Source organism: Carcharhinus amblyrhynchos, chromosome 27 (genome assembly GCF_965287045.1).
Source record: "Carcharhinus amblyrhynchos chromosome 27, sCarAmb.v2.hapA, whole genome shotgun sequence".
In the NCBI taxonomy this organism is placed as follows: Eukaryota; Metazoa; Chordata; class Chondrichthyes; order Carcharhiniformes; family Carcharhinidae; genus Carcharhinus; species Carcharhinus amblyrhynchos.
Genome location: NC_137350.1, coordinates 9,966,677 through 9,990,024, shown reverse-complemented (window position 1 = coordinate 9,990,024; position 23,348 = coordinate 9,966,677). Strand labels below are relative to the sequence as shown.

General features: G+C 48.9%; 1 protein-coding gene across 1 annotated transcript in view; it reads right to left on the bottom strand.

Moving 5' to 3' along the window:
- The window catches only part of LOC145359337 (formin-like protein 1), a 250,943-nt gene that overhangs the window by 95,831 nt on the left and 131,764 nt on the right, over nt 1-23,348 (bottom strand). Inside the window, exon 3 of the mRNA XM_080213936.1 lies at nt 1,219-1,299. Within this exon, the coding sequence (XP_080070062.1) occupies nt 1,219-1,299 (81 nt within the window). The remainder of the gene's footprint in view (nt 1-1,218; nt 1,300-23,348) is intronic.

Here is a 23,348-nt window from a genome sequence, read left to right as displayed (position 1 = left end):
TGAATCCTCGGGCTATAGGGGGCAGTGTGAACCCTCGGCCTGTAGGGGGCAGTGCGAACCCTCAGCCTGTAGGGGGCAGTGTGAATCCTCGGGCTATAGGGGGCAGTGTGAACCCTTGTCCTATAGGGGACACAGTGAACCCTGGCCTGTAGGGGGCAGTGCGAACCCTCAGCCTGTAGCGGGGGGAGGGGTACAATGAACCCTCAGTCTATATCGGGTAATACAAACCTCAGCCTGTAGAAGGTAGTGTGAAATCTTGGCTTATAGAGGGGAATAGTGGACCATCAGCCTGTAAGCGGGGGACAATGAAACCTCAGCCTGTAGAGAAGGATAGTGAACCCTCAGCCTGTGGGGGGAAGACAGGGAACCCTCGGCCTGTGGGGGGAAGACAGGGAACCCTCGGCCTGTAGGGGGAAGACAGGGAACCCTCGGCCTGTAGGGGGAAGACAGGGAACCCTCGGCCTGTAGGGAGCAATGTGAACCCATGGCCTGTAGAGGGCAGTGTGAACCCTTGGCCTGTAGGGGGGGGACAGTGATCCCTCAGTCTATGTGGGGTAGTGTAATCCCTCAGCCTGGGGGAGGTTTTGAAACTTGACGGCATGCTTTGTGTGGGATTCCAGCTGCAGTGCTATTCAGTCACTAACAGTACAAGTTGGCCCACATCCCCTTAGGGAGGCTTTGTCACCTCAGTTTTATTTGTAAAGGGATGAGGCCTTCCTTCAGGGTCAGCACCTCAATTTCACTCAACATCAACACAGTTATGAGCCAATTGCTGACTCTGAGGACAGGGATAACTCAAAGAAGGAGAAAAGAAAAGCCTTTTTGTAAGGCTCTTCAAAGTCGCACTTGTGTATTTCGAACAGTACAGCACATTACAGGCCCTTTGGCCCTCGATGTTGTGCTGAGAAATGTATGACAGAGTCTGAGAGAACTTTGCACGCAGTAGAGTCAAGGTACTTTCCGACCTGTTTCTGTCTTTACATCATCCAGTGGCCCATTTAGCCATTCTGAAACCTGTCTCGATTTATACGCGCAAGGCAACCAGATACATCAGTTGATGTACTGTCTGAAAGACGGTTAGGGAGACACTGTCGGAGATGCCATTTTGCGCTGTTGGAATTTGCGCCAGTTATCAGCGTCCTGCAGTTCAGGCCATTCCTGCGCTGACCAATCCAGTCTGTTGCTTGAAATTTTGTGAACGGGTTCTTGGCATCTTACCTTCCTGACCCCGCCCTGGTCCAAGAATCCCCTCAGTTTCTGGATGTAAGCAAACGGCGGGTTCTTCACTTGGAATCGCTCCTGCAAAGAATGAAAAGATAGTCAGCAAAATGCCCGCCGCAGGAGACAGCTACAGTGACCTTCCTGTACCGTACACTAGCTGCTCAGCATTGGAGCACACACAGAATATTAATTGGAACAGAGCTATCTGTACAAAATCGTTGGTTAAAGATTTCTACATAATTCCTACTGACAGAATCATAGAATCCTACAGTGCAGAACGAGGCCATTCGGCCCATCGAGTCCGCACCAGCCACTATCCCACCCAGGCGCTATCCCTGTAACCCTCACCTATTTACCCTGCTAGTCCCCCTGATACTAGGGGCAAGTTAGCATGGCCAATCAACCTAACCCGCACATCTTTGGATTGTTGGAGGAAACCCACGCAGACACGGGGGGAACGTGCAAACTCTACAAAGACAGTGACCCCAGCCAGGAATTAAACCCGGGTCCCTGGCACTGTGAGGCAGCAGTGCTAACCACTGTGCCACCGTGCTGCCTAATGCTCCTTTCTTGTCCTGATTTCCTCTTCTGATTCCAGCAGATGACCACTGCCTAGTCACTGCCTGTCTTAGCTTTGTCCATCCACATCGGACCTGCCCAATATTCAGTCCCATTCATTTCGGCGAGGTGAGAATCAGGTACGTTTTAGACAGGTCGATGATCCATTCTGTCCTGTGGGGAAGTTGAACACTCTCCCCACTCCATACTAACCTTGACAATGGCAACTTGTCATCTCATATTGAAAAGCAGCAATGCTGGGATTCCTTAACAACACCCCTTACCCCCTAGTGTGGCACAGTGGTTAGCACTCCTGCCTCACAGTGCCAGGAACCCCGGTTCAATTCCAGCCTTGTGCGGAGTTTGCACATTCTCCCCATGTCTGCGTGGGTTTCCCCGGGTACTCCGGTTTCCTTCACAGTCCAAAGGTGTGCGAGTCAGGTGGATTGGCTGTGCTAAATTGCTCTTTAGTAGCAGGAGGACTAATTAGGGTACACACGCGGGGTTATAGGCATAGGGACTTGGTGGGATTGTTGTAGGTGCAGACTCAATGGGCCGAATGGCCTCCTTTTGCACTGTAGGGATTCTATGATTCTAGAGCTGAATTAAACTATCAGCACAACTTTAAACCTGATTAGAGACTTCAGTGCTAAAGAAACACTACTGATGAGTAAGAAGATTTCCTCCAAGCCTTTCAGCATCCAAATCAGAATATGTTCCAGATCAACTGGTTCATAAAACAGAGCAAACCTTCTAATCTGCAGCGTATCAACTGTGCTAACCTGGAAGGGATTGCTCTCCTCATTACTCAATATAAAAACAAACCGAAGAGAGTTGTGTAGATGGCAAAAGTCAAGATTTTTCTTTGCAATTACCAGCTTCTCCATTAAGAATCTTAACTGGCTGGATAGCAGCTCTGAAATCAGCAAAGGAGAAATTTATCCCGAAACTGCACCCAATGTTATTGAGGAAATTTGAGCATTGATCTCTCTCATGTATTTTCCATGTAATTTACATCATTTCAAGCTCAGTAGAGTCATAACCTGATACTTTACGATCTTGCTTGGGCAAAGCTCGTAAAATCCCTGCCCGAGGCCCACAAAGAATTCCATTCGGCAAGCCTCAGCCGTCGCAGTTTTGGCCAGAGAGTCATGGAGCAAACCCCTCGGCAACAAGCCCTTTGGCACAATCTGTCCATGGCAACCACGGTGCCCTCCCTGCTAATTGCCTGCATTTGGCCCATGTCCCTCCAATCCTTTCCCATCCGAGTACTTATCCAAATGCTCTTTAAATGTCGCTATTGTACCTGCCTCAACAACTTTCTCTGGCAGCTCATTTCATACACACACAACCCTCTGCGTGACGAAGTTGCCCCTCGGGTCCCTTTTTAAATCTTTCCCCTCTCACCTTTTCCCTCTCACTCCTACCCTGGGAAAAAGACTATGGGCCTGATTTTTTACCATTTTCATTCAAAGTGCAGAATCTGGGCGCAATTCAGGTCCGATTTGGAAATCTGTTTTCAGGGCACCTATACGCACTTTGCCTGAACAAAAAAACCGCGAGTCTGAATCGCGCTGTGGGTGGGGCTTACTGCCCCCAAAACGATCGAAGCCCTGAATGGCGCGTGCGCAGTTAGAAAAATAATCTGAAAAAGCGCACCCGTGTCAGATCGCTCCCGGACCGCAAAAAGCAGAGACAGCGATCTGGGAGCAAAAAACGGCAGCAATGACCCCCACAGACATCACTGCCCCCTTATCAACACCCCCTCTGCACTACCCAGACCGATTGTGACCCCCCCCGCCCCCTCCCCTCTCCCCCCCAACACCGATCGCCCACAGAGTGGCAGCGGACCCCCATCCCCTGCCCCTCCCACCAGAGATACATTTTACCTGCCTCCCTCCTCCCTCCCCCGCCAACCAGAGAATGATGCGGCCTCACTCTCCGCCACCGCCCCCCCCCCGCCCCGAGAGAATAATACGGCCGCACTCCCCCCTCCCCCGCCACCCAGAGAATGATGTGGCCGCACTCCAACGCGCCCCCACCTCCCCACTCCCAGAGAACGACCTGGCCTCAGTCTCCCCCCATCCCCCCACTCCAAAGAATGATCCGGCCTCACTTTCCCCCCACCAGAGAATGATCTGACCCACCTTCCCACCTCACCCCACAACCACCACCACCACCACCACGATAAGATTGGGCCCTCTGTGTGTTCACCCTATCCATGCCCCTCATGATTTTATACACCTCAGCAAGGTGCAGGCACCAAAAACATTAGCGCAGATACAGTCAGCAGAGGAGGTTTACTAGGCTGATACCGGAGTTGAGGGGGTTGAGCTATGAGGAGAGGCTGAATAAACTAGGCTTGTACTCGTTAGAGTTTAGAAGAATGAGGGGAGATCTCATTGAGACGTATAAGATGATGAATGGGATGGATAGGATAGAGGTGGAGAGACTCTTCCCGCTCAGAAAGGACTAGTAGGACTAGGGGGCACAGCCTCAAGATAAAGGGGGGGGCGGTTTAGAACGGAGTTGAGGAGGAACTTCTTCACTCAAAGGGTGGTGAATCTCTGGAATTCTCTGCCCGTTGAAGTGGTGGAGGCTGCCTCGCTAAATATATTTAAGACGCGGGTGGATGGGTTTTTGATAAGAGAGGGGATTAAGGGTTATGGGGAGAGGGCGGGAAAGTGGAACTGAGCCACGACAGATCAGCCATGATCTTATTGAATGGCGGGGCAGGCTCGAAGGGCTAGATGGCCTACTCCTGCTCCTATTTCTTATGTTCTTATGTTCTTAAAATGTTGCTCCACGTCTGACCTCCCGGGTGTGTCAGTATCTTGTTTCGCTTGCTGAGAAAATTCAGGTGCAGTGGAGTTGAGGAGCAAATCATGAGCCGAGGATAAGTGCTCAATTACCCTCTGCAATGCACCCACTTGTCAACACTGCTCGGGAGCAGGGCAGCCTTAATTGTATTAGTAATAAATATAATTGAGAGAATGTCTCAAGTCTACTGATTCACTGCATCAAGGAGACTTTGCACTGTTTGGCCACTTAATTACATTTTCTAAAAACAGCGCTAATGGAGCTTTAAGATGTCTTGAACTCTCCAGAATATATCATGGATTGTCCTTCACACTACAAATCGCAAGCTAAGCTCATGCAACTTTCATCCTTGTTTTAAAATCTCTGCAGATGCTCCCCCTCCTTATTTCAGTAGCTCTCTCCAGCCCTCCATCCTTCCAGGGTCTCTGCACTCCTCCAATTCAGGCCTCTTGTGCATTCCTGATGTTAGTATCAACGCTGGTCGTGCCTTCAGCTACCTGGGGTTCGGAGCTCCAGAAATCTCTCCCAAAGCCTTTCCATCTCTGTAAGTCTCTCTCCTTTAATTCCTCTGCTCCTTAACATCTGTCAAGCTTTTTGGTCACCTGCCTTAACTTTTCTTTAGGTATCTTGATGGCAATATTCTTAAGAAGCATCTTGGGACATTTTACAACGTTAAAGGCATTATACGAATTCTGATTACTGTACCATTATAGTAAGGATTAGCAAATACTAGGACTAAAGTTTTGTTTTATTAGTTACAAGAAGGCTGGCATTAACACTGCAATGAAGTTACTGTGAAAATCCCCTAGTCACCACATTCTGGCGCCTGTTCGGACACACTGAGGGAGAAGTTAGCACAGCCAATCCACCTGACCAGCACATCTTTCAGACTGTGGGGGCAAAATCAGAGCACCCAAAAGAAATCCATGCAGACACGATGAAAATGTGCAGACTCCACACAGACAGTGACCCGAGCCAAGAATCGAACCCAGGTCCCTGGCGCTGTGAGGCAGCAGTGCTAACCACTCTGCCACCATACTATATGAATTCTGATTGTTGTGCCGTTATATTAAGGATCATCATATAACTACTTTATAGTTAGAGAACATTGACTTCTCACCGGTATTTAATATCAGATGTTGATCATTTTCATAATGAGGCAAAACCTGTGCATGAACAATGACAGCATCCGCACGAGCTTGTTAACTTCCTGGTGAAAATGTGATTGACTCAAACTCTAGATATGGATTGTCAATTATACCCATTCCCTGCCTCGAATGTTCAACAGAAACAAAGGATTTTATAATTCACTGTCGCTGTTAACCAAAGGCAACGATATTGTCTGACAGTTTTCTAAGATGTGATGGTTGATCTACTGTATCTATGATATAAAGGGTGACAACCTTTCCTTAGCAGCTGGGAATCTTCCCTCCAAACAACTGTCTGTCTCACAACTCAACAATCGGTGTTAAGTAGAAAGAGTCGAGAGCTTCAAGTTTTTAGGTGTCCAGATCACCTGTTCTGGTCCCCCCATGCTGACACTATAGTTCAGAAAGCTCACCAACTCTCTACTTTCTCAAAAGACTAAGGAAATTTGGCATGCCAGCTACGACTCTCACTAACTTTTACAGATGCACCATAGAAAGCATTCTTTCTGGTTGTATCACAGATGGGTATGGGCTCCTGCTCTGCCCAAGGCCGCAAGGGATTACAAAAGGTCATGAATGTAGCCCTATCCATCACTCTTACCAGCCTCCCATCCATTGACTCTGTCTACACATCCCGCTGCCTCGGCAAAGCATTCAGCATAGCCACAGGCCCCACGCGTCCCGGTCATTCTCTTTTCCATCATATTCCGTCGGGAAAAAGATACAAAAAGTCTAAGGTCATGTACCAACCGATTCAAGAACAGCTTCTTCCCTGCTTCTGTCAGGCTTCTGAATGGACTTACGTTGATCTTTCTCTACAACCTAGCTATGACTGTAACACTACATCCTGCACTCTCTCCTTTCCTTCTCTATGAATGGTATGCTTTGTCTTTATAGTGCGCAAGAAACAATACTTCTCACTGTGTACTAATACATGAGACAATAATAAATCAAATCAAATCAAATAAATATTTCTTACAGTGGCATTGTGGCACAGTGGTTAGCACTGCTGTCTCACAGCACCAGGGAACCGTGTACAATTCCGGCCTCGGATCTCCGTCTGTATGGAGTTTGCATGTTCTCCCCACGTTTGCGTGGGTTTCCTCTGGGGGCTCCAGTTTCTTCCCACAGTCCCCAAAGATGTGTGGGTTAGGTTGATTAGCCATGCTACATTGCCCCTTAGTATCAGGCGGGCTAGCAGGGTAAATACACGGGGTTACGGGGAATAGGGCCTGAGTGGGATTGTCGGTGCAGACTCGATGGGCCAAGTGGCCTTTTCCTGCACTACAGAGATTCTATGACTGAACAGCTGAATGGTTTACTCTGTGTTAAAAATGGAACACCCTTGAACACCACACCCCGCCCTACCCCCCTCAGCTGGAGGGAGGTTCCCAGGCGGTGCTAAGAGATAGTGCTTGGGCAGTGCCAGAGGTCAGTGACTGGGCATGACCCTTTCCCCACCCTGAGCGAAGCATTCTCCTGAGTTCCTCTGGTGTGTTCTGCTCTCCAGGGGAAACCTTTTATAATTGAGATCAGTGTGCCCTCAAACCAATGTGAAGGGATAATGGAATAATGTAACAGGGAGGAGGGGGTGTGATTATCAGGTATAGAGACTTGATAATCAGATATTAATGAATTCTAGTGGAATTCCCAACATTCACAGTTGGAAATGCCCCGTTACGTCACGGATGGGGAGGCGGGGACAATCGTGACGGGAAATCCCACCGACGTAACACAAGGTTTGGGCCTCTCATGGGTATTTTGCACTTCTGGCGCCATTCACTCCCAATGTGAATGGTCGCACAAAGTTCCACCCTCTGAAACTCTTCCTCAGAAGGAGACAGGATCATTGAATATCTTAAAGATGGAGGTAAACAGCAAGGGAAACTAAGCATATTGGGGTGGAGGGGGGGGGTGGGAATGCGGAATTCAAAACACAAATGGATCTTACTGGATGACAGAGCAGGATCGAGGGGCCGAATGGCCTATTCTGTATGCCCGTATATTTGTATTATGACACAAGGCTACACTTCGATTAGTATTTCATTGGTTGTAAAGTGTTCTGGGATGACCGGGGGTCACAAAAGGCGCTACAGGAATGTAGAAGAGACTACAGCCAATCTTTCTCGACCACTAATGATTCTGGTTGAAAGGTTGAAGGATCATCAGTTGCTTTCGTTAGCTTTAATTAGCTTCCCATTGACCGCTCCCAGTGATTACAACAAGACATCTGCAGAGCAGCAAGCTGTTACCAAATCTAGAATTACCTGTTCATAGAATCTTAATTTTGTAATCCTAGTGCCTTCTATTAGGGATCAGATTACCTGTTCCCAGGTACTGTGAACTCAAACGGGGATCTTATGCCTCGGCCTGCTGTTACTGGCATGTGTACTCACACCGTGTAACTCACCCCTGCAACAGCTGTGAGGCATCCCTCCGTCTCTTCAGGACAGAATTAACCAACCCTCAGCACCAAACACAGGCTGTTTACTCGAGAGACAGCTCCCTTGGAATGATTACATTTCACTTCATTACAAGATCGCAAGATTGATATGGGTGAAGGTGGGCCATTCTAGCTCAGTGATCCAGAAAGACCTGTTCCCCGCCACACTAACCAACTGTTCCTGAAATAATTCCAGCTGCTTTCTCTCCATTATCCTTTCCAGAACCTCATGGCAGCCATGTTGGATGGTGCTGACCCACATGATTACTGTTGACAGAATTATTCTAGAGGCTGGTGGGACCTGACCATTGTACAAGGGTAGGAATATTAACACCCATTGGAGTAAATGACGGAGGCTGGAATTCTTCGACCTCGCCTGTGGCTGGGATTCTCCTGTTCCGCAGCAATGAATGGCGATTTGGTTGAGGGTCAAATTCTATGATATGGATAGCCGGAGAATTCTGGTCAAAATGTCAAGATATGACTAACTCTGGTTGATCTTGAATTGGGCCCAAACAGTGCGCCAGGTTGCCGATGTTTCAGAGACCTGGCTATGTGGCAACCCAAAACCCCATTCTTCAAACATCCACCAGGCATTGGCTATCTGTGCTTAGTCTGGAAGAGTAGTGTGATAACCCCCAGAACTTGCATGAGGAATCACTGATTGATTGTCTTGTAGGACTTGTTGAATGCAAACTCCCTGGGGACAGGTAATTATGATGTGGGTATGCTGGCGTTGGACTGGCGTAAACACAGTAAAAAGTCTGACAACACCAGGTTTTAGTCCGACCTATTTATTTGACAATATACTCACAAGCTTTCGGGATTAGCCCCTTCGTCAGGTGAATGGAGAGTTCTGGCCTCAGACAGAGCACATAAAGCACAGACAGTTTAGAGATTACTGATTAGAATGCGAATCCAGCAGGTTAGGTGTAAGGATTCGCATTCTAATCAGTAATCTCTAAACTGTCAGTGCTTTATATGCTCTGTCTGAGGCCAGAACTCTCCTTTCACCTGACGAAGGGGCTAACCCCGAAAGCTTGTGAGTATATTATCAAATAAATAGGTTGGACTAAAACCTGGTGTTGTCAGACTTTTTACTGTGACAGGTAATTAGCCAACCAGGTGGAGCTCGTATACCGAGCCCTGTATAAAGCAGGCCCCTGAGTGGGTCCATCATTCCACTGTCCTGGTTGGGACCAGTTGTGTTCACCACAGGCCGTGGTTTTTATTTTATTTTGTGCAATGAAAGCATTGCTGTTTTTAGAAAGAAAGAGGAAACCCTAGAGTGCAGAAAGAGGCCATTCGGCCCATCGAGTCTGCACCGCCAACAATCCCACCCAGGCTCTTTCCCCGCATTTTACCCGCTAACCTACACATCCCAGAACACTAAGGGGCAATTTAGCTTGGCCAATCCACCTAACTCGCACATCTTTTGACTGTGGGAGGAAACCCACGCAGACATGGGGAGAATGTGCAAACTCCACACAGACAGTGACCCAAGCCGGGAATCAAACTCAGGTCCCTGGAGCTGTGAAGCAACAGTGCTAACCACTGTGCTACAGTGCCGCAGTCGGCTCCTGGAGTTATTATAAGTAAAGTTTAAAGTCTATTTATTAGTGTCTCAAGCAGACTTTCACTAACACAGCAATGAAGTTACTGTGAAAATGCCCTAGTCGCCACACTCTGGTGCCTGTTCGGGTACACTGAGGGAGAATTTAGCATGGCCAGTGCACCCTAACCAGTACGTCTTTCAGACTGTGGGAGGAAACCGGAGCACCCGGAGGAAACCCATGCAGATACGAGGAGAACGTGCAGGTCCACACAGACAGTGACCCAAGCCAGGAATCGAACCCCGGTCCCTGGCGCTGTGAGGTAGCAGTGCTAACCACTGTGCCACTGTGGTGCCCCATCGGACAAGGAAGGAGAGGGGAAGAAATGTAGGGAACGGAAAGGCTTTTACAACTTCAGACTCGTGTTGAATGTAATACATGTGGAGGGAATATCAGGTACATTTATCGCCAACACGGAGAGGTTGGTCTGATTCGATCTGCTACATGGAGATAAATCACACTCTCGCCTCTTCATGAAATGTGTTCTCTCAGAAAGGTTGGGCATAATGTCCTCAGTTTATTAAGAGCCACAGACTATAAATCAGAAATCAATTAATTAAGCCTCCTACGCAAGTGAAAAATCAGCTGCTGACAATGACACAACATCCTATAAGTTCACTCCTAAACACGTTCTGGAGTGTTTCTCTTTTTCTCTGGCTACTAAATGATAATTAACTTCAGTTATCTTCATTTTGTCACTTCTTGTAATGAAAAATCTTCTTTAGCATTGAAAAGAATGTTCCCGTAAACAGTTACCATGTTGTGACAGATCGCATGCAGCCAGAGACAGAATGGCTCATTTCTGTTTCAGCCTGCAGCGTCTCGCAACTAAATTTTTTTTCTTCTTCGCGTGTCAATAGGCCGGGAGTTGGATGTATGGAACTGAGTGGATGCCAAAGCAAAGGAAATCAATCTGTGACTGTTGTATGTTTTGGAAGTTCAGTCAACCTGCTCCTCACTGTGCCCCCTCCATCATCCCAGCTCGAACCTGTCAGTGTGTAAATCAGGTAACTCGAGCTGGGGACTCGGGCAGCACAGTGGTTAGCGCTGCTGCCTCACAGTGTCAGGGACCCGGGTTCGATACCTGGCTTGGGTCACTCTGTGTGGAACAAAGAAAATTACTGCACAGGAACAGGCCCTTCAGCCCTCCAAGCCTGCACCAACCATGCTGCCTGACTTAACTAAAACCCCCTACACTTCCAGGAACCATATCCCTCTATTCCCATCTCATTCGTATACTTGTCAAGATGCCCCTTAAAAGTCACTACCATTTCTGCTTCCACTACCTCCCCCAGCAATGAGTTCCAGGCACCCACTACTCTCTGTGTAAAAAATCTGCCTCATGCATCTCTTTTAAAACTTACCCCTCGCACCTTAAACCTGTGCCCCCTAGTAATTGACTCTTCCACCTGGGAAAAAGCTTCTGACTCTCCACTCTTTCCATGCCTCTCATAATCTTGTAGACTTCTACCAGGTCTCCCCTCAACCTCTGTCGCTCCAGTGAGAACAAAGTTTCTCCAATCTCCCCTCATAGCTAATGCCCGCCATACCAGGCAACATCCTGGTAAATCTTTTCTGTACCCTCTCCAAAGCCTCCACAACCTTCTGGTAGTGAGGCGACCAGAATTGAACACTGTATTCCAAGTGCGGCCTCTCTAAGGTTCTATAAAGCATCAACATGACTTGCCAATTTTTAAACTCAATACCCCGGCCGATGAAGGCAAGCATGCCGTAAGCCTTCTTGACTACCTTCTCTACCTGCGTTGCCACTTTCAGTGAGCTGTACAGCCAGATTCCTTTGCCTATCAGTACTCCTAAGGGTTCTGCACATTCTCCCCATATCTGCATGGGTTTCCTCCAGATGCTCCGGTTTCCTCCCACAATCCTAAGATATGCGGGTTAGATGGATTGGCCAAGCTATATTGCCCTTAACTGTCAGGGTATTAAATAGGGTCAGAGCCTTGGGACGACACCGGTAATGTAGTTTTATATGTTAACATATGGTCTTTTTATTCCACAGGTGTCGGTCCACCTTGTTGTCAAACGAGGGGCATGCACACAGTGGGTCGTGCGTGGGCTGCTCTTGGAGGTTCCGGGAGTGGCCTAGTACTTCATGTCGGTGTGTGTGCTTAATCCTGGACCGGTAGACGGGCGCCGCAACAGCTCAGTGACTAGCACTGCTGGCTGTGCAGATACATGGATTTGGGCCTGTGTCTGTGGGAGTTTGTGCATTCTCCCTGTGGTTGCGTGGGTTTCCTCCGGGCGCTCCGGTTTCCTCCCACACCCCAAAGATGTGCTCTTAGGCTGATTGGTTTTACCAAATTGACACTATTCTCCCCTCAATCTGGCTACATTAGGGGTTCCACTCACATACACACAGGGCAAGGTAGGTGTAGGAGGATGCAGCGGCGCGGGCTCGTTGGGCCGAAGGGCCTGTTTCCCGTGCTGGGATGTTCTTTGGTTGTTCTTCTTTTTTCTTTTTTTGTCAGGGGGACTAGCTGGGGTAAATGCATGGGGTTGTGGGGATATGGCCTGAATGGGATTGTGGTCAGTGCAGACTCGATGGGCTGAAAGACCTCCTTTTGCACGGTATCATTCTATGAATCTATAAACTGTCCAAGTTCACTAGCGCAGAGCAGGCAAGGTGCCAGACCATTATCCATGCCAGGACAACAATGCCCACTTCATTGAATCACTGTCATGACATGAAGCAGCTATAACAAGTGAAAGCCAAGTGATATGGTGCCCATGTTGGGGCACCATGGGTGGCTCGTACAGGATTTAGATAGAACGCCTCATAGTTCAGATAATGATCCAGAATTGAAACAAAATCTCAGTAGTGGTGACCATGACAACTGTCATTGATTATTATAAAAGCCCTTCCGGTTCACTGATGCCATTTAGGGAAGGAAATCTGATTCCTTACCGGGTCTAACCTGGTCTACATGTAATTCCAGACCCACAGCAACTTGGTTGACTCTTAACTGTAGCACAGCAGCACAGTGGTTAGCACTGCTGCCTCGCAGTGCCAGGGACCCGGGTTTGATTTCAGAATTGGGTCACTGTTTGTGTAGGACCCGTGCCTGCGGGGGTTTTCTCCGGGTGCTCCGGTTTCCTCCCACAGTCCAAAAGATATGCTGGTTAGGTGCACTGGCCGTGCTAAATTCTCAGTGTACCCAAACAGGTGCCAGAGTGTGGCGACGAAGGGATTTTCACAGTAACTTCATTGCAGTGTTAAGGTAAGCCGACTTGTGACACTAATAAATAAAAGTGTAAAATTTTAACTGCCCTGTGAAATGGCAATGGTGTGCCACTCAGTTCAGGAACAATTGGAGGTGGGTAACAAATGCTGGCCTTGCCAGCGATGCCCATATCCTGCAAAATAATTGTTTAAAAGCCTCCCTGCGTCCCATCAATATTCCACTATTTTTGGAATGTTTCACCACCTGTTTCTTGACCAACTTTGTGCTGATGTGAAGAAGAGGAGACGTGTGAAAGATAAGTGTGAGTTCTGAGGATACCATGTTCTCTGTAAAAGGAAGTACGCAGTGTCTCTATTAATAAAAGTGATCAGTCCACTGTCATAGGTTGTGTGGTATCTGCGGATTAACAAGAATAATCAGATTGGAAACACTGGGCACCGTTTGCCCAATTATTTAATTTTCTAATATGCTTGTTACACATTTTTTCTTTTGAACCTGCCAATTTGGGCGATTGGTTGTGGAACCAAAATGACCCAAACAAAACGTAATTCTTTGAGAAACGTTATTTTGTGAGTATTTTTGGTCTTGAAAACCTCAAAAACAAATCCTGGTGGCTGATGGCCATTTTTTCTGCAACCTCTTAGTTAATCACTTGTCTATCTCTTCCTGTGTTTGAGTGAAAGCCGGTCCTGGTTTTTTAACCAGGCATATTTGCCTTAATTTAATGGCACACTGCATACATGGGAATTCTAGTTGGACAGAGGTGTACGTGTATCATTCTAACTGAGGCCAGGCCTTTATCTGCCCAAGAACAAGACAAAGTCATAACGGAGTGTTTCCTTCCACTTCTGCTTCAGGTCCATTCAAAGTAAAGGTAAAGTCGCCACAGTCCCAGATGACCAGAGGCTACTCTCCCCTTTGAGGTGATTTAACCTGAGGATCACCACACTTCAGGCGAGGGGCAAGGTTGAGAAGGAAGGCCTTCATCAGTAACCTCAGCCAGTACGGGAACTGAACCCACACAGTTGGCACCATTCTCCATTACGAACAAGTCGTAAACCCATAAGGTACTGGAGCAGACTGAAGTCATTCGGCCTATCGAGTCTGTTCCGCTATTCAATCATGGCTGATAAGTTTCTCAACCCCATTTTCCCACCTTTTCCCCGTAATCTTTGACCCCCTTACCAATCAAGAACCTATCTATCTCTGTCTTTAATACACTTGATGACCTGGCCTCCACAGCCTGCTGTAGCAATGAATTCCACAGATTTATGGGCATCTTCCTGAAGAAATTCCTCCTCATCTCGGTTCTAAAGGGTCATCCCTTTACTCTGAGGCTGTGCCCTCGGATTTTAGTCTCTTCTACCATCTTCCCAGCATCTACTCTATCCAGGCCTTACATTATTCTATAAGTTTCAATGAGATCCCCCCTCATCCATCTGAACTCCATTGAGTACAGACCCACAGTCCTCAAACTCTCCTCATACGTCAAGCTTTTCATTCCCAGAATCATTCTCGTGAACCTCCTTGGGACCCTCTCCAAGGCCAGCACATCTTTCCTTAGATACGGGGCCCAAAATTGCTCACAATAGTCCAAACGTGATCTGCCCAGAGCTTTATAAAGCCTCAGCAGTAGATCCCTGCTTTTGTATTCAGGTCATCTCAAAGCCTCTGATTCCGAGCACACCAAGCAGCAACCTGAGTGAAATGGTCAGAAGACATTGCAGTGGTCTCCTCGCCAGTTACAGGGGAATCAATGAAACCTTGCCCAGGGCGCCGACACTCATCAGCCAAAAAAATAATTACTGAGACATGGCCACAGAAAGGTATCTTTTCACTCACTATTCACATTCAGTGCTGGACTCTGCTTACTGTGCAAGCATACCACCTCCAGCCTCTTAAAGAGTGTGTGCAGGTGTGAGCGTGTGTGCATGCTCACTGCAGCGCTAGCAGGATGAGTCCTTTAAGTGGCTGTTCACCCATACAGGAGCGCCATCCTCAACCTCCCTCACCCCTGACTCAATGTGGGGGAGTGAGGAAGGTGACAGGCCAATTAAACATCCCTCACCCCACCCCCAGGTCCCCCAACATACACCCCCCCGCAAAGCTCCTAGCAGTCCACTCAGAGGGCAAAGCATTGCATTCTGAATTCTGCCCCTGGTAAGGGGTACAGGCCAATCAGCCGGTCTGATATATGTCACCTTTCGTGTAGATCATGGCGGATCCGTGCACCGAGTCCTTTTAACTGCATTAATCTAATGGGCCTGAAAACCTTTCCTGAACAAAAATCTATCAATCTTCAACATGTTAGTTGTGATCCAGTATCTCCAGCCAGTATCTCCAGTGTTGGCATCTCCAGCCCATTTGGGGGAGTGCCTGGTTTCCTCTGTGTGTTGTGGCTCTTGATTTCATTCCTAAATATCCTGCCTTTAATCCTAAAATTGGATCCTCTTGTTCTAAATTCCACTATCAGTGGGAGCAGTTTCTATTCAATCCAATCCTTTCTAAATCCAATCTTTTCTGTAGAGGTGCTGCGGGAGGGATTGGTAATAGGTGTTTTAACACCCCCAAAGCATCAGCTGCTGAAAAAAAAAGCTCCTGAATTGTTTCTGGAAGACTCTAATAACAGGTGAGTAGGTGAGTGACGGAACCTCAACTCTATCATAGAATTTTGCAGCACAGAAAGAGGCCATTCAGCCCATCGTGTCTGCACTGGCTCCCAAAAGAGTGACACAGCGATTCCCATTCTCCAGTCCTTTCTCCGTAGCCCTCCAAATACACCACTTTCAAATATATATCCCTCTTTTTTGGAAAGCTCCAATGGAATCTGCCTCCACCATTCTCCCAGGCCACACATTCCAAATCCCAATTACTCTCCGAGTAAAAACATTTCTCCTCACCCCACTCCCAACTCTTTGGCTGACCATCCTGAAAATTGTGACCCCATAGACACACCAGAGACAGAATATCCTTCTTCACTCTGTCAAAATCGTTCATCATTCCGAACATCAAGTTGGTAAAAGCAAAAAGGTTGCAAGTTCCAATATAATCGTGCAAAGCCTTAGCGACCTGTCTGTCACTGGAAACTTGAGTATCTCTGATAACCCAGTCGAAGGTAATTAATGAGATATTTGTTACCAAGACTGATGTCTACACCCCGCAACAGTTCAAACTTATGGCAGGCTTAACACGGTGACGGGACCTGGAATTCCAGATAAGAAGAAGCAAGGGAAGCCCTCCATTCGGTTTCTTATCTTGGCATTGTGCGTAAGCATTATTCCTGCATCTCTGGGGAGCACAAACATCTGACTTGAACAGCAGATTTGATTTCCAGACATGCCCTGACTGTGTCACTAAACATTTAACTTCCTCCTTCTTCCCCGAGATATGGGTAAAAGTTGCCAATAGTATCGGAGTACCAGGCCAGCACCTGCACTGGGCAGATCCAGATAACTAGAAACAACACAAACTACATAAAATCCCGGCCTGTTTGTTGATTTAACGCCATGCATTCCTGCAGCGCTCATTTAAGAAGTTTGTCCAATCGCAACAAATGGTTTTACTCTATAAATATAAGTTTGTTGGCTTCAGTTGTAACAAGTCAGCTCTAACCCAGGCAGTGGGCTCACCGAAGAGGGCGTCCTGCGGTCGCCATTGGCTCTGGAATTGAATATACCAGCAGGTATGGCTGCACCTCGGGCCAATATTAAACCACATACAGACTACACTCCCGAATTCACAAGGAGGCTCGGCATTCCGTGATAAATAATTCCCTTCCTCACTCCTGAGGAAACACTCAGAGCCTCACAGTCACCCACACCGTTTTAGCCTCTTTCCATTGTGTCTATGCTTACCTTTCTTGAAAGATGCAGTATCTCACACTTCCTCATATTTATTTGCCCCGGTACCGGGCTGCTCGCTAATCTCTCTGTGTGCTCCTCAAATCTTCCACAGTCCTTGCGCAGTTTGTCAAAGCCCCGAGCCAAGATTCTGCAAATCTCGTTCGCCCTGCCATCACCCATGGTGAATTTGGAACTCAGCCAAATCTTCATTCACTGTAGCAGCACCTGAGAATCCCCAGCCCCCGGGTGAGGTTGGAGAATCCCAGCCCCCGGGCGAGGTTGGAGAATCCCAGCCCCTGGGGAGGTCAGAGAATCCCAGCCCCGGGCGAGGTCGGACAATCCCAGCCCCCGGGGAGGTCAGAGAATCCCAGCCCCGGGCGAGATCGGAGAATCCCAGCCCCCGGGGGAGGTCGGAGAATCCCAACCCCCGGGGGAGGTCGGAGAATCCCAGCCCCAGGCGAGGTCAGAGAATCCCAGCCCCGGGCGAGATCGGAGAATCCCAGCCCCGGGCGAGATCGGAGAATCCCAGCCCCCGGGGGAGGTCGGACAATCCCAGCCCCCGGGGAGGTCAGAGAATCCCAGCCCCAGGCGAGATCGGAGAATCCCAGCCCCCGGGCGAGATCGGAGAATCCCAGCCCCCGGGCGAGATCGGAGAATCCCAGCCCCCGGGGGAGGTCGGAGAATCCCAGCCCCCGGGGGAGGTCGGAGAATCCCAGCCCCAGGGGGAGGTCGGAGAATCCCAGCCCCCGGGGGAGGTCGGAGAATCCCAGCCCCAGGGGGAGGTCGGAGAATCCCAGCCCCCGGGGCGAGATCGGAGAATCCCAGCCCCCGGGGCGAGATCGGAGAATCCCAGCCCCCGGGCGAGATCGGAGAATCCCAGCCCCCAGGGGAGGTCGGAGAATCCCAGCCCCCGGGGCGAGATCGGAGAATCCCAGCCCCCGGGGCGAGATCGGAGAATCCCAGCCCCCGGGCGAGATCGGAGAATCCCAGCCCCCGGGGGAGGTCGGAGAATCCCAGCCCCGGGCGAGGTCGGAGAATCCCAGCCCCGGGCGAGGTCGGAGAATCCCAGCCCTGGGCAAGGTTGGAGAATCCCAGCCCCCGGGGGAGGTCGGAGAATCCCAGCCCCAGGGGGAGGTCGGAGAATCCCAGCCCCAGGGGGAGGTCGGAGAATCCCAGCCCCCGGGGGAGGTCGGAGAATCCCAGCCCCGGGTGAGGTCGGAGAATCCCAGCCCCCGGGGGAGGTCGGAGAATCCCAGCCCCGGGCGAGGTCGGAGAATCCCAGCCCCGGGCGAGGTCGGAGAATCCCAGCCCCGGGCGAGGTCGGAGAATCCCAGCCCTGGGCAAGGTTGGAGAATCCCAGCCCCCGGGGGAGGTCGGAGAATCCCAGCCCCAGGGGGAGGTCGGAGAATCCCAGCCCCGGGGGAGGTCGGAGAATCCCAGCCCCGGGGGAGGTCGGAGAATCCCAGCCCCGGGCGAGGTCGGAGAATCCCAGCCCTGGGCAAGGTTGGAGAATCCCAGCCCCAGGGGGAGGTCGGAGAATCCCAGCCCCAGGGGGAGGTCGGAGAATCCCAGCCCCAGGGGGAGGTCGGAGAATCCCAGCCCCAGGCAAGGTCGGAGAATCCCAGCCCCTGGGCAAAGTCGGAGAATCCCAGCCCCAGGCGAGGTTGGAGAATCCCAGCCCTGGGCAAGGTTGGAGAATCCCAGCCCCAGGGGGAGGTCGGAGAATCCCAGCCCCCGGACGAGGTTGGAGAATCCCAGCCCTGGGCGAGGTCGGAGAATCCCAGTCCCCGGGCGAGGTCGGAGAATCCCAGCCCCCGGGCGAGGTTGGAGAATCCCAGCCCCGGGCGAGGTTGGAGAATCCCAGCCCTGGGCGAGGTCGGAGAATCCCAGTCCCCGGGCGAGGTTGGAGAATCCCAGCCCTGGGCAAGGTTGGAGAATCCCAGCCCCCGGGCAAAGGCGGAGAATCCCAGCCCTGGGCAAGGTTGGAGAATCCCAGCCCCCGGGCAAAGGCGGAGAATCCCAGCCCTGGGCAAGGTTGGAGAATCCCAGCCCCCGGGCAAAGGCGGAGAATCCCAGCCCTGGGCAAGGTTGGAGAATCCCAGTCCCCGGGCAAAGGCGGAGAATCCCAGCCCCCGGGCAAGGTCAGTGAAGTTTGACCTCAATGTTTGAGTCAGCAGGTTTGAATATTACACTTGCTGAGCTCAAGCAGAAATTTCCTACAAATAGAGAGAATGAGCCAACACCCAACAGTGATGTGAATGTGACAAAATACCAAGAAGAACTGAATTCGGGAAGATGGTAGTGTAAAGTTAACGTCACTGGCTTACTCATCCATCAGATTCAATTCCCACTGCAGCTACTGGTGGGATATAAATTCAATGAATGAATCTGGAATTGAAAGTTAGTCTCAGTAATGCTGGCCACGAGACTATCATCAAATGAAAAAAACCCACCTAATTCACTAATGCCCTCTAAGGAAGGAAATTTGCCATCCTTACCCAGTCTAGCCTACATGTGTGACTCCAGATCCACAGCAATGTGATTGATGGCACAGTAGTTAGCACTGCTGCCTCACAGCACCAGAGACCCGGGTTCAATTCCAGCCTTGGGTGACTGTGTGGAGTTTGCACATTTTCCCGGTGTCTTTGTGGGTTTCCTCTGGGTGCTCCAGTCTCCTCCCACAGTCCAAAGATGTGCGGGTTGGCTATGCTAAATTCCCCTTTGGTTGTGGAAGATAGATGGATTAGCCTTGGTACATGTGTGGGGTTACGGGGATACGGTGGGTGAGAGGGCCTGGGTAAGATACTCTATCAGAGAGTCAGCACAGACTCACTGGGCTGAATGGTCTCCTTCTGCACTGTAGGGATTTCATTCTATGACTCTTAGCTGCCCTCTGAAATGGCCTAGCTAGCTACTCATTTCAAGGGCAATGAGGGATGGATAATAAATGCTGGCCTTGCCAACAATGCCCACATCCTTTGAAAGAATAAAATTAAGCCAATTGAATAAGCATACCATCTGTTTCCAGTAGTGAAGGCTAAGGGAGGGAGCCAGGGCTGCGAGAGCTCCTTGTTCTCTTCAGAGGCCTTGTTGTGTTATCCAATAAAAAGGAATGTCTGAAGTGGGTGCCCTCCTTTCGCACCCCAGATGATTCGCTAGGTCTACAGTGAGAATGCGGAACTGGCTGGCACCGGAGTGGGTGCATTCATACATTTCATGGGAGGCTTAATGTGTCCATGGGGTAACAGGGAATGGATCTATTCTGGGACAGTGTCAGAAAAAATAATTACTATTGGAAGAGGCTGGTAATGGGATGGAACAGTGGTGGGCAGCCTGCAGCCCCGAGGCCACATGTGGCCCATCTGGGTTCTGAGGGTGGCCCACAAGACATTTTGTTGACCTTTGCCCACACACAGGGTTGTCACATTCTGCTGATTTCCATTGCGTAGTTTTCTTCATTACCGGTAATGACATGTAGGTAAAGCAAGGGCGAGTGAAGTGAGACGCATGCTGATTGCTCACAACACTGACTGTGAGAGCCGTGCGCTCCCTCTGCGTCCAAAGTGTCAATATTTCTACTGTTTTTACCATTTGAAGTTAATGATGGTTCTAATAATACATCAACGGTTCAGCATTTGCTGTAACCCGTTACAAAATACACAGCCTGCATTAAAGATATTCAATCTTATTCAGGGGGTCATGGTTAGTGAACAAGCCCCGATAAAGGAGGATCAGTCACGTGGCCACGCACTAGCCCAGCTTACCTATCACTGGAATATAAAACGTGGCAGGGACCAGGCAGTGGTGTAGCTACTGGGGGAGCAGGGGGAGCGACCACTCCCCATGAGCACATTCTTCAAAAGTGGCGCCTTTTCAATGGGGTGTTCCTCAGGGCCCCTTAGATCTCTTCCCGAGATCCTCGATCCGTGTACTGCAATCGCGGGATGCGATACGGATACGGGGGGGACTTCAGGCAGCGAGGAAGGTATGCAATCTCCCGAGAGGGCAGGCAATCATGAGGATAATTGCAGGGGCTGCGAAGGACATGAATACAAAATAAGAATGTATAATGAATTTAAAATTATTTGGTATGCGTCGTGGCACCTTTTTTTATGTGCTCGCTCCCCCTAACTTTAGAACCTGGCTACACCCTGAGACCAGTTAGGCTAGGTCATTGAATTTATTCAAGACCGACAGACGGGGAAGCAATGGCCTAATGGTACTATCGCTAGACTATTAATCCAGAAACTCAGCCAATGTTCTGAGGATCCAGGTTCGAATCCTGCCACGGCAGGTGCTGGAATTTGAATTCAATCAAAAAGCTATCTGGAATTAAGAATCTACTGGTGACCATGAAACCATTGCCAATTCTCCTGTCCCTTTAGGGAAGGAAATCTGCTGTCCTTACCAAGTCTGGCCTACATGTGACTCTGGAGCTGCAGCAATGTGGTTGACTCTGAACTGCCCTTGGGCAACTGGATAAGGGCAATAAATGCTGGCCAGCCAGCAATGCCCATGTTCCATAAATGAATATATAAAAAAAAGCTGCTTTTGGCTAATTTTACAATGATCTGCTTCCTTGCAAACCTATTTCTTGCATTTAATCAAAGGTCGTAGATAATTAGCACTCACACCACTTTAAGGACACCTTTCCACTGAGGGTTAAGTACACACTGACACTTTCCCTGGCAGTCTTTCGCACAGTTGTACAGCAGTGTTTAGATAGACCGGTTTGACAATGCTACATTGTTCCCCCATTTGTAAATTAGTCATTTGTAATTACTCTAAATTACAGTCATTTCTACCAACCAATTAGTACATTCACTGCATTAAAAACACAGGATTGAAGCTTCATTCTGAGACACAAAACACTACGAGGTCCTACAAACAATCAAGAAAAAAAATCCAGTTGTAATTTCGACCAGAAAACCTGAAGATCTCTTTTTTTTGTGAAGTACCCAGCTTAAGTGTTCGTGGCTCCAGGATTTAAAGTTTAAAGTTTATTTATTAGTGTCACAAGTAGGTTTACATTAACACCGCAATGAAGTTACTGTGAAAATCTCCTATTCGCCACACTTCAGTGTCCGTTTGGGCACTCTGAGAGAATTTAGCATGGCCAATACACCTAAGCGGGGAGGTGGCAGAGTTACTTGGAGACTTTGTTCCATGAAGCCATCAAAACCCTTGGATTAAGGAGTTGGTCAATGGTCAAGAACAGGAGGGTGTAACTGTAAGTCAGGCAGGTCTGGGAATCCAGCATGCAGTGATGGAGGAGTATAGTCTTTATACACTAATGACTGTGTGGCCAAATTCCCCTCCAACCCGATTTTCAAGTTTTGCTGATGACACCACTGTAATGGCTCAGGTCTCAAACAATGATGAGACAGGGTATAGGAAAGAGATAGAGAATTTGGTGAACTGGTACGACAACAACAATCTCTCCCTCAATATCAACAAAGCGAAGGAGATCGTCATCAACCTCAGAAAGCATACTGGAGGACATGCCCCTGTCTACATCAATGGGGTTGAAGGAGAAATGGTCGAGAGCTTCAAGTTTTTAAGTGTCCAGGTGACCAACAACCTGTCCTGATTCCCTCCCATGCCAACACCAATACCTCTATTTTCTCAGGAGACGAAGGAAATTTGGCATGTCAGCTACGGATTTCACCAATTTTTTACAGATGCACCATAGAAAGCATTCTTTCCGGTTGTATCACAGCATGGTATGGGCCCCTGCTCTACCCAAGACTGCAAGGAACTACAAAGTGTCATGAATGTAACCCAGCCCATCTCACAAACCAGCCTCCCATCCATTGACTCTGTCTACACTCCCCGCCGCCTTGGCAAAGCAGCCAGCATAGTTAAGGACCCCCCGCACCCCAGACATTCTCTCATCCACCTTCTTCCGTCAGGAAAAGGTACAAAAGTCTAAGGTCACGTACCAACCAACTCAAGAACAACTTCTTCGCTGCTGCCATCAGACCTTGGAATGGACCTACCTCACATTAAGTTGATTTTTTTCTACACCCTAGCTATGACTGTAACACGACATTCTGCACCCTCTCCTTTCCTTTTCTATGTACGGGTTGCTTTGTCTTTATAGTGCAAAGGAAACAATATTTTCACTGTATACGCATACATGTGACAATAATAAATCAAATTAAATTAAAATCACCTCAGGAAGAGGCCAGGATGGGTGGTTCGCTCAACACTGGCTGAAGGAGGTGTCAAATGCTTACACATTAAGGGATAAAGTTATTTTAGATCCAGTACTGTGTAATGAAGCAGGTTTAATTAGTAATCTCATTGTAAAAGATCCCCTGGGGAAGAAACAAAGATCGTAATACAATGAATTTCACATTAAACTTGAAGGTAACGTACTCGAGTCCCTAACACGCACCCCAAATTTAAACAAAGCCAATCACATCAGCATGAGTGTTGGTTACAGTTGGTTGGGTAAACAGGAAGTGAATAAACAGTGATAAAAAATGTAAAGAATC